General features: G+C 41.5%; 1 protein-coding gene across 2 annotated transcripts in view; it reads left to right on the forward strand.

Annotated features, from left to right (window-relative positions):
* Positions 1–7604: 7604 nt before the first annotated feature.
* The window catches only part of cd2ap (CD2-associated protein), a 58868-nt gene continuing 54196 nt past the window's right edge, over positions 7605–12276 (forward strand). Inside the window, exon 1 of one of the 2 annotated variants that reach the window (XM_069142007.1) lies at positions 7605–7916. In XM_069142007.1, the coding sequence (XP_068998108.1) occupies positions 7913–7916 (4 nt within the window). In that variant the 5' untranslated portion in view covers positions 7605–7912. Of the gene's footprint in view, positions 7917–8488; positions 8549–12276 lie in introns of those variants that run through there. The other variant, XM_069142008.1, reaches the window with a different exon arrangement.

Below are 12276 nucleotides of genomic sequence, written 5' to 3' on the forward strand. Positions count from 1 at the left end.
TGTTCTTTTGGAGTCATGTTTGACAAAAGCAAGGCCAATATTTACTCTTATTTTTGCTAACTTTGGAGCTGGGTAGGTTGCGAACAATTCATCAGAACTTTTCCCCTGAAAGCAGCTGTCACCTGCAGAGAGCATGGTTGATGGGCGCAGTGTGACTGAACCAAAACAGGAGCCAAAACAATGAGCTAAAAGATACTAAAACACACAATAGACGTTGGGGAACTGACGAGTCTGTGATTGTCGTTTCTGGGTTCATCACTACAAACGTAATGGAAATATTGCCATTTTGGGAAGATGAGAAAATGTCTGCCTATTAGATATGAGGTGAAAACAGATCAGAATAAATTTGTTCCAAATCCAAACCGTATAAAACAACAGTTTGTGATTTGTTCAGGGGGTGACTACTTCTTGACCCGATGCAGTTACTTCCTGCAGTACGCACTGATTGACTGGCAAATTCAATGTGGCAGTGAGACGCCAGGAAAACAACGTGTGGAAATCATGTTTTCGCTCGAAAGCTTGAGCGATACATTTGTTTGTATTCGGACAGAATCACTTTAACCGTGTCCCTTTGTTAATGCTAAGCTAACCTAAGCTAATCGCTTCTGACACTGGCTTCGACACACAGATATGAGAGTGATGTCAATCTTCTCTCACAGTGAAACAAAATGATTCTTAAATTGTTGCACTATTTGCCCATGCACTCCTTCACAGAGCGGGAAACCCCTCCCATGTGTTGTGAAATGTTCCACCAGGTGTTTTTTTTTTTTTTTTTTTTCTTTAGCACTGCAAGACTTTTCAAGTCACATTTTTAAATGTGTTGCTGGTATCAAATTCAAGATGAGCATATATTCTTCATAACAGTTACATTTCTTAGTTTCAACATGTATTGTCTTTGTTCTATTTTCAGTTGAATCTGGGTTTATATGATTTGCAAATCATTGCATTCGTTTTTTATCTATATTTTACAAAGTGACCCAACTTTTTGAGAAATGGGGTTGTGAGTACCCAAACGTGGTAAAAACTTAAAATAATAAGGCTTTAAAAACGAAGGCTTTTCAGATGAGGACCAAATGTGACCCTATCTCAGGAAATCTGCTCTGAGCAGTCAACCTGTAATCCGCCTATTTAACATCCTGCTGGCGAAATATCCAGACGCGGTGCGCGCAGTGTTTGGGTCCAACCGGGCGGGCTGTGAGTAAACAGTCTGCGTGCGCACCAGCTGCCTGCGCTCCACGCCTCAGACGTTTCTGCAAATAGCGGCAGCCGCTAAAAGAGCGGCGCGCCATCTGCCCTGCACGTGGAGCGGAAGAGAGCGAACGAGGAGAGAGGGAGAGCGGGGAAGAGATAAAGGGATGAAACCTGCCACTTTGCTTCTGATTGGGGGGGAGGGGGAGGGCAAGAACCGAGTTTTAAGTGGAACAGTGACTTTGTCGGAATTAAGGGGAAATCCACCAAAAGTGGAGTCTTAACGCAATCCTTCTTAATATTTGGATGGTACGACAGAAAGAGAAAGCATGACTGAGCATGTTGCGAAGAGAAGTTGCCCTACCTACACTGCTGCTCACTCATGCTGCAGAGGTTCAGTGGGCCAAACAGGCAGAATAGCTGTATCCTCAGTCTGCAGTTACTAGGGTGAAGTTGCTTTATACACTAAGTATCCTTCGTTCTAAGCCCCCCCTTCCAACTACACATGTATTTTGCTTATTGTTATTTCAGGGTTTTACTCTATAAGCATCTAATGAAGAGGGAAGGTTTGTCTGAGTTCACCTCAAATCTCATTTCTATTTCAATCTTATTTATGTCGCGCCAAATTACTACAAAAGTCATTTCAGGGCACTGAACATAGAAAGGTGCTTACATCAAGATTTTAAAGACAGGAACGCAACAATTCAATAACTCCGACACGAGCGACAGTTGGAAAGAAAAACTCCCTTTTAACAGGAAGAAAACCTCTGATAGAACCAGACTCAGAGGTCGGAGGTCATCGGCCTCGACCGATTGGGGGTGTGGGGAGGGCGGAGAGAGAAAAGAACGGCATCCAGAGACAATGAACAAATACTCTGTCAGGCAAAAGAACAATGCAATTCAAGTCAATTCAATTGTATTAATATAGCAGCAAATCACAACACAGGTTATTTCAAGGCACTTAACACAGTAAGGTCCTTACAACAGCACAACAATCCCCACGTAACCAAGGAGGAAAAACTCCCTTTTAACAGGAAGAAACCTCCGACAGAACCAGGCTCACACCGCGCACTTGTTTCTGTACCTTCATTGTTCAGACTTATTACAGGCCTCAGGCTTCTGTTCCAAATGTGTTTACACTGAGAAAGTCTGATGGGGAAATGTTCTGCATCTCCAGCTCAAACAGTCACAGTTTCAGTACGCTGCAATAGTTAGAAGACTAATGAACCCTAGAATTCTTCCGGCAATTCAAACAAAGTAGCCAAGCAGACAGTGTTGCTAAGCTTGCATAACTTGTCTAACGCGCTCCACACATCTTTAAAGGTCTCTACATGTTCTCTATATACATATTTGTTTAATATTCCAAACATGTTAATATTTAAACTGCCTGTCGCCTGCTGCTCTCGTGTCTAGGTGGGACTTCTTTGTGTGCTGCATTGTATTTCCATTTCGGTCCATTATCTTTAGTGTGGACGAGTGTTTATTCTCTCTGTACCTGAACTCAAACTGAACCAAGAGTTTGTGTATTACGGGATTCTTTAGAGGTCCGAGTCGGAGTTATAATGGCTTTGTGGAATTGTTTCCAATTCTCGACTCACCAGATGACGAAAGTGACGCTCCTCAATGACAATATTTAGGAGTTTAAGGCTTCAGTTGCAGGTGCCACGTGGTGTCTCCCGAACTCAAACCCAAGCATCTGACGCAGGAGGCCCGAGATGTCTGAAAGGAGACACTTCTGCTTACACTACGACCACCATAGAGAGTATGGGAACACTTCTGCTTACACTACGACCACCATAGAGAGTATGGGAACACTTCTGCTTACACTGCGACCACCATAAAGAGTATTGCGGCATCGTTGTGTTCGCCATTTTGGTTTTCTGGAAAATTACAACTTAAACAAATGATGTTATGACCTTCCATCTACAGAGCGGTCCGTGGCTGCAGAGTTACTTGTGAGTCAGCGAGTGGCACACAGTTCCCTCCCTGCTTAAAGAGGTTGATTGATTCAAACCCTTGTCAACATGTCGGAAAAGCTGCCACATGGAAAGCGAGTTTTAGACCTTTATTAGTTTGTGCACTTGTCAGTCACTTATTTGAATGTTAAATGTTTTGCCTTTAACTGAGAGAATGGTTGTCTTACATAAAAAGGGACGTGTGTGTTAAGGAACACCATAAGTCTATATAGATATATATACGTTGTTGAAAACAATTATCACTAAACCAGTAAAAAAAAAACATTTTAAAACCCTTTAAAGAAATGAGCTATTTAGCATCTAGAAATGTACCAAAGCAACTGCAAACCTACTGCTCAAGTTGACAAGGCTTTGTTATGTGGGGGAGTTTCTGTGTTTTTTTTTTATTTTTTATTACTTGCCCCCTTCCTCCACTCAGCCAACAGACTCCACAGGAGGACACTCTCACACACTGTTTACTCATTCTTTTCTTTTGACTTAGTTAAATTTAAAAAAAATTTGTTTATCTAACTGTTTCCTCCTTCATGCTGCCTTTCACCTGAACTGTGATCCAAACATAGAGGGCTCGTCCGACAGCAATGTTAAAGTAGCAAGGTTAGCCTGACCTCTGCTGGACACAACTTATCATTGCAACTTTAATATGCCACTCGTCTACCCCTCTGTTTTTAATTACAAGTCAGGAATTCAGGATTAAAAAAAAAAAATTCCCCATCATTAGAGTCTGCTAATAAACATGTTATTTTATAAGATGTCTTAAATAGCCTACTATTTAAACGGTATAAAACCCGCAGCTGTACGTAGACTGACACCATGTCTGAAGATGAGGGTTTTTTTGTGTGTAGGTATTGTCAGCCTACTTTCTGATCCACGACAGGCTTGTTAAGGACGGCGGTGACCCATTGTGTGAAAGGCAACCTCATCATCTGAGGTAACAGCAGCACAAATATACGTTGAGCATGTACTTTTTACGTTTAATTGTTCATTACTTGTATGTAGTGTATTGAATTTTAAATCACAGCAAAGTTTTTATGATTATTATCTTTTGATAATATTATTAAACAATCTTACCATAATGAAAATGTTCATACGGTATATATGGAGGCAGAAACTGCAATAATAAATAATAAGTCAACTTGGTAAGAGCTTAAAATTAGATTTCTAGTTTAATCATTAATAGTATGTTAAAAAAAGATACATTTTCTTATGAGGAAAGTTTCTTAGGTCATTATTACGACTATATTGTCATGTATCATCTGTCCATACAGATTTTTGTAATAACTTTTTACGCAGAAAAAAAGCTAAATAGAAGCCTACTGCTAATATAAGGGTGATGGAAACAACGGTATAATGTCCTACTAATTAGAATTGTCTAATTTCCTTTCCCTTAATAACATACCAGACTTGTTTTAACAACATTTTCTGGACATTATTAGGACATTAAAGATCCATAAAATTAAGCATTACTGAATAATAAATGATTAATTGGTACGTTCACGTGGGTTAAATAAAACGTACTGTGCACAAACATCCGGCACCAAAATGCATCATTCTTATTGGTAATGTTAATTACATCCAAGAAAACAGCAAATTTTCTTAATGCTTAAATTGGAATGAATGCTTTTCACACTCCACTGACGGCTGACAGCTTTCTTAGCTGCAGGTTATCACAATGGCACAATCCTGGCACATTCCACGGAGGGCAAATCCAGACCAGGGAAGCAGGTTTAGTGCTGAGTTTGTGGATTTATCCCCTAAAAAAATCAACAGCACAACGGGGCTCAGAGGTGCCAGTATAAAACACGGTTAAATCTGCCGCTAGCTGTTAAAACAGAGTCATCATACTTGAATGTATACATTAGTTTAGACATTTAAACTAGAGGGCTGGTAGAATTGCTGAGAATCATATAGTCTGGGGCTCATTTTAACCCTGGGTTAACAATGAGTGTGAAAAAAAAAGGGGGATATGTTGGCCCCAAGATTGACGCAGCGTATTTTTCATTCCAAATTAAATACCGAATTCCAGGACTCTTGGCTGGAAACAGGAAATTACTTGGACATTATTGTGAAATAACAGGCAAACACAATAAAGCATAACTTTATTCAGCACAGATTTGTGCACAACAAAACAGAAATCCCAAATGTTTGCATTAATGACAGCAAATGAGGAGAGTTGTGGTTTCTGTCGGCCACTTGTGACTGTGTTTTATTCACTGCGGCCAACAATGACACATTCTGTGTGTGTGTGTGTGTGTGTGTGTGTGCGTGTGTGTGTGTGTGTGTGTGTGTGTGTGTGTGTGTGTGTGGTACTTCTGCGGTCAAACACATTTGCAAAGAATTTGTGTTTTGCGCTGCCTTTTGAAAGCTTGTTGACATTTTGCTTAAGTGGCTCCAGTTAGGATGAATTTGCACTCAACTACTTCCTTTTTGAACAGTTCACTCCGGGGTGTCAGATAAACTGGGTAATTTGCAGTGGGCACTGCGCCTGCATGCAAACACAGCTGTGGAGCAGTGGCACGAGCTTTTTTTTTTTTTTGGAAGGGATTGGGTACAGTGTGATCCAATCATTTCTGTCTTTAGGATCTATGTAAAATAAATGTATAAAAAAACAAAAAACAAAAAAACAACACTCTTGTGTCTGTTAACTTTGAATTGAATCTGAATGAGATGAAAACATGACGTTTTTTAAAAAAATTTTTTTTACAGCTATTTCATCCCAACCACTGTCTTTGTGATTCTTTTGAGCCAGATTGAGCAAAATCCAACATATCTTTCTCTGCTGTGAAACGGTGTCACGAACACTCACTTTTGGTTCCCCTTCCCTGCACTCGTGTTGTTCGGGGTGTGGTGGGAACATGTCACACGGCATGCCTTCAACCCGCCGAATGGAAAGACATCCGATGGAGCGCGTTTAAAGCCGCACAATATATGACGGTGCCAAAGCGTCAAATGGAATGCAAGTCACTGATGAATCATTGTGGAGTACGTGTGAAGAAAAACAACAAGAGAGCAAGTGGTGCCAGGACACGGGGAGATTTTGAAGATGAATAAAGGGGTCATGCTTGCATTGAGTTATTATTATTTTTATCTGCCCCCTTTTCCAACAAAGACAAGCTGCTCTGTGTTGGTGGCTGATAAGAGCAGCTTTGATTCTCTGCCTGACCAACAAACCACAGCAGCACTCACATGGTCTGCAGCACATCTCATACCATTACAGCATGCACTAAGAGATACACTATAGGATCACATTGTTTTCCATTTCTATTATAAATACTTTATACGTTTGTATTTTTACTGTTTAATGTGTTCACATCACATGACTTGCAAATACCAATATTCTATTCAACAGCGTATCCTTTATTTTATTCGTGCAGTAGTGATAGATGTCTGTTTTGACAGAGGTGGAAAGTAACTGTGTACATTTACTCAAGTATTATACTGAAGTACAATTTTTGAGAAACTTTACTTTACCATATACAGGTACTTTATACTTCCACTCTACCATGCAGAGGGAAATATTGTACTTTTTACTGCACTACATTTATCTGACATTTAGTTACTGTTCAGATGATGATTTGACATAATAAACAATATCATGAGCTTTTCAAAATCAGCACATTTATTACAGGAGACGCTTTGTGGGAATACTGTAAAATGAATTATGTAATTTATAACAATATATCATTCCGAGGAACTGCATCATCACTGTTTCTTTAATAATATCAATTGCGTTTTGCTGCTAATACTAATATAGTTTTTTTTATGCGGGACTTGTGAGTAAAAACTGTTTTCTTCAAGCTATAAAGCACATTTTTGACTCCTTCTTTCATTAGGTCAAGGTCATATCTTTGTTATTTTTCTATTCTTGGGGATTGTTTAATGGTTTTTGTGTGTTTATGTCGATGTAAATATTCAATAGGTATTGTTTTTATATATAGGCTATTGTCTTTGTTGTTGTTTGTATGATTACTATCATCGTAATTACTGTAACATTTGTTCTAGTCTTATTACTATCTTGCTTTGTCTAATTATAGCCTTGACATTATATTTCACTATACAGTGTGTCGTTTATTGTCATGCGAAGTGTCGTTGTGCACTTTTAATGTTTCTCCACTTTGTTTCTATTTATTTATTTTTTAGAAAACACAGGCAGCACAATAACAGTTGGGAAAAGCTGGTGCGACTGAAGTTGTCTTTCTCTCTCTCTGTCTGTCTTTCTCACGCACACGCATGCGCGCACTCGTAACTGTACTTGCTGAGTGGGACAGTAATACGTGGGGGTGGGAGGGGGGGGCGGGGGGGGGGGGGGGTAGCGGCAGGCACACATTCCATTAAACATTCCTCTCGCGGGACCGTCCGGGCCGAAACATCGCGAAGTTTCCTCGCTGTTGAGTATTTTTTTTTTTGGTGGCAGCAGGCAGCCGTGGAGGCGAGTCCAAGAAAGGTGGAGACTCCTGGTCAACTTCCTGCACAGTAATCTAGAAGCACAGAGAGAGAGAGAGAGAGAGAGAGACAGAGAGACAGAGAGAGAGATACAGAGAGAGAGACAGAGAGAGAGAGAGCGAGCGGGGGAAGCTGCTGCCTGCCGCTGCTGGGACAAGCACGAATGGATCTACTGCTTCCCTGACTACTCGACAGAGGAAGACACCAACAACCTTTGCGGTTAACTGTCCTCGTCTACCTGGCTGGGAGCGAGCGAGCCGCGAGACATTCCCGACGTTTTGATCGCGAGGCGCTGCGAAAGACGAGGAATGGGTGAGTTTTCCATGATGTGGCGCTTGTGTTCTTTTTAATGCGCTTTTCTTTTTTTTTTTTTTAATTTATTTTTTTTACTCTCAACCTATAGAGCAAATGGAACCACGGGGATAAGCTTTAAACCGAGCGTCAGTGTCATAAATCATGCCATCAGGGTTTTTTTTTTTTTTTTTTTTTTTTTTTTTGTGCCAGCGGGGGGAGTTAAAGTTAGCAAGCCTGTGAGCTAGCTAGTTAGCCTAGCCTGCTAGCTATGTGCTGAACTGGATAACGCCACCTTCCATCCCTGTGCGGCTGCTCTCTGGCTAATATTGACAGAAGTTACCACCGAGCTGATGTCAACAGGGCCGCTGCAGAACCAGGTACTGCTCTGAAACCGCTGTCGTACCTTTTGGAATTGCAAGTTTATTCCCATCTGTGGTCAGTAACCCCAAAGTTAAAATACATCCACACAGTCACTCCTGGCGTGAATGAAGGCTGATCAACTGTTTTGACATTTGCTTTAAGGCTGATATAAGTAAGAGGTGAACTTTTATTTTGTGCCGATTCTTTCCACGACAGTGACAAGACTTCGAAGTTCCCACACCCACCTGCATGTCATGCTTCACTTCAGCCTGCTCTGCTGCTGAGCAAAGGTCTGTTTATTGATGTGGATCAGTGGGTCCATGTCATCCCTCACACCACATGATCTAATTAACCCGTTTTCTTTAAGGTGATGCAGTCAGGTCTACTGGAGGCAGAGAACAATGCTGTGAATGGGTTTGTAGAGGCAACCCAAGATGGTTGCTATTTTTTGACATTTCTGGTTTGCAAAGAGAGTGTGTTGCTGTGATGGCCACACCGCTTCTGCTGTCTGCACACGAGAGGAAATGCTCTGATCTTACTGTGTGTTGCAAATCTTCTGTACTGTATCGTGAAACCCGCCGACTGCATCTGGCTGGATGTGCACACTGTGGTTTGCGGGGTTGTTTCGCAGAGTGGGGCTCGTTCAAGATCTTTGCTATGTTGTGAAACAGTTTTTTTTTTTTAAGCGATACCTTCCAGCTCTGTTAAGCTGCATATTGTACTTGTGGTATATAAGTTAGAGACGAGGTTCAAACGAAAGTTTGCTTTGGCATTAACTGAACTGTTGCTGACGCTCAGCCAGAAAGTTATTTTGTTGTTTTTGAAGAAAATGTGCTTGCAATTGCAAAGAGAATCCCATAAGCAGTTTGCCATATTGTCAGACAGCGAGTTGTTAAAAAAATGCCAATCCAGCTCACAATCGATCAATATGAGAACCCACCAGAACGGCCTTCTTCTTAACCGGTGTCCATTTATAGCACATTGGGCCCACATGAGTTCATAGTGCCTCGTACTTGGCTCAGGTATGTCTTTCAGGAGGAAACCCACTGCTGAGGATATCTCGGCTGTGTTTGAACATGTCCGAGCTCAACGTGCGGAGCCCCCTCGCCTTCACCGTTTGCTCTCCCTGAACTCGGCTTCGACGCCCTGCAGCCCGCCACCGGTTAATCCACCAAATTCCGCAAAACTGGATTTTGTGTTGCAGCGCTACGTGGTTGTAAAGGGTTTGGTGCCTGTGTGGTCTCCACCTCTGTACCTCAGTATGTTTTCATCTGTTCCTTTTTGTCTCAGAAAAATAAACATTTACCTTTTTTTTTTTTTTTTTTTTTAAAAGCTATGAGTAAACACGAAGTGTCCGGCTAAGAGTCACCAGTTAACATGGTCATCAGCTAAAGTGGAACCTGGGCGGGCGGACCGACGTCAGATTAAACACACCGTAGGCACGTGGATAAACACCGTTTTTGATCTTATTCTCCTCTGTATTTGATCGATATAACGGGGATAACATTAAACCAGCTTTAAATATTTTCCGTGGAAATGTTTCTAACCTTTAGTTTATCTGCAATTTAAAAGGTGAACTCATAAACTTAAAACTCTCAATTGAATTTCATAGTTTAAACAATGTTGGATGATTAAATGTAGCTGCAGGTCAAAGGGAACACGTCCACTCTCGCTTGTGGCAGCGTTTCTCTTTTCACGCTGTGTTCTCACCTTTTTTTTTTTTTTTTTTTTAACTCCTTAGTTGTTTGCGTCACATTAACAACATGTTCTAAAATGTCTAACTGAATGCTCAACTAAACCTCACCTGGCCTCCAGCCAATATTTACCTGGCTGCGGCTACAGTTGATTTCCCACCCTGGTGTTAATGTAACTGATGAAGGTCAGTTTACCTAGTTTGTCATTTTTCGTGGTCAAAAGAAAGACAAAGGTGCTGTTATAATCTGAGTTATTTGACTCTGGTCGCCATAAAATCTTGAAAGAATTTGAACCTCACCTGTGTTTGGTTTGTCTATTTTATGCTACTGTGGAAATATGGCGGTGCAACAGGGCGATCCGTGGAGAGGACACGCTCCATCAGTAAATATGAAAAGCTCATTCTCATGTAATGACAACACGGGTGATTATACACCAACAAAAACACCATTTATGAATATTTATTCTGTTTCTGCCAATAGAGCCGCATAAATCTGACACATGGGGCTGTCACGGTGATGGATGGATGACATTTCACAGCTTGTATCACCCACCTGTTTTTATGCAGATGGCGAGCAGGGCAAACTGACTGAAGGTTGGTAGGACTCCATTTAAAAAAATTCCCCTCAGGGATTAATAAAGTAAATACCTACCTACCTACCTATTTAACACCTCCTTCCTGACGCTGCAGCTTTACCTGCTGTGGGACGCTACCGTCAAAAGGATGGCTGGCTAAAGGGCGCCTGTCTCATTCTGTGGAGGAGGAGTAGTGGGAGCATATTGTGTACTACGAAGGAGCATGAAAAGAGTGTAAAAGAGTATTCAGACTCGTCCATTCAAACAGCCCTTATAGTTGACCTTAAGATTCAACTTCCACTTCAGGGTTTAGAATTTTTGGTAGAGCTCCCATCTTTGTGTACACTTGAGTTATTGCTGTAAAGAAAGCTTGTTTACACAGTCATCTATTCTCCTCACAGCCACCTCAGACAGCGCTGAAATGTTTGCTCTTGTGACATTTGTTAGAACTATCGGTTATGTAATTTGTTGTTGGAAGGACGGGTTTTATTCTCTGGAATATTAGTGATCGTGATTAGTGATGACTGTGTTTGAGTGTGTAGTTGCCGGGCGTCGGTAGAAGTGTCGTCTTCACACTGCTGCAGGTAAATGGAAGGAGAGCTGGAGAATTTGGGCTTTCGCGTGTAAGAATAAGAACAAGAACAACCCTCTCTCCTCTCCTCTCCTCTCCTCTCCTCTCCTCTCCTCTCCTCTCCTCTCCTCTCCTCTCCTCTCTTCTCCTCTCCCTCTTCCTCTTCCTCTCCTCTCCTCTTCCTATCAGCTCCCTCTCAGATCAGCAGGAAGGAATGCGGTTATGAGTTTCCTCTTTACTGATTGTGAGAGAGACACACTGACAGTCTGCCTGGCAGTCGGCTCGCTTGCGTGGCCTTGCGCACCCCCCCTCCCCCGCCACCTTTCTTTCAGCCTCCCCCCTCTCTTCCTTCCTCTCCCCCTCACTCTCACCCCTGTAACATCCTCCTGTCTGTCACTGGTTTTATACAAGAGCCACACTGTACAAAGTCTTCACCTGGAAGCATTGTGTGGAAGGAGAGGAAAACAATAAGCTGGAAGTTCCTCTCCGTTCTGCTGAGCCTCCACCGAAAGTGCACACGAGACAGGAAGCGGGAGGAAAACGTCGCCGCGCTTTTTGGCTTTTTGCCGTCGGGAGTTCGACTGCCACACACTTGAAAAAGCAAAGCGGCGATCGACGTTAATAAACTTTATGAAAAAAAAAAAAGTACTTCCAAATATGTGCAGTGAGAAGGAAACTGTTCTCTGGTTTCACTGCTAGTTGAGTAAATTGACTCTTTAGGGGAGAAAGAAAGACAAATGGTTGATAAGAGGAGCACAAGTTGAAGCAAGACCCGACATGATGGACGGTAGGCTGGATATGCACACATACAGACATTCAAACTGCATTCAGGCAATAAAAATTATCTATAAACAATGTACATATAGTATAATATACAGTATATTAACGTGCTGCAATCAATTCAATAAATTCAGTCCCAGTTTAGGGAGAGAAATACTCCCTGATAGTTGTTATTTGATTGACATGTATAGCAGATAATATTGTTTGAAACTGTCAATTTCCCAATTGAAATAAATAATAAACCAAGTTTTAATCAGTTTAGGAGGAAAAAGAACAACTAGCGTGTGAGAAGTAATGTTAGCAGCGTGTAGCCACAAGTGTTCAGTGTCTGCTTCTGCCTTTAGCAGTGTTTAAATAAATAAATTGATATCATAAAGGACTAGTTGACTATTGGTTTGA

The sequence above is a fragment of the Embiotoca jacksoni genome, unplaced genomic scaffold, assembly GCF_022577435.1.
Source record: "Embiotoca jacksoni isolate LCO1_2020_lvr unplaced genomic scaffold, fEmbJac1.0.p SCAF_95, whole genome shotgun sequence".
Lineage (NCBI taxonomy): Eukaryota > Metazoa > Chordata > Actinopteri > Embiotocidae > Embiotoca > Embiotoca jacksoni.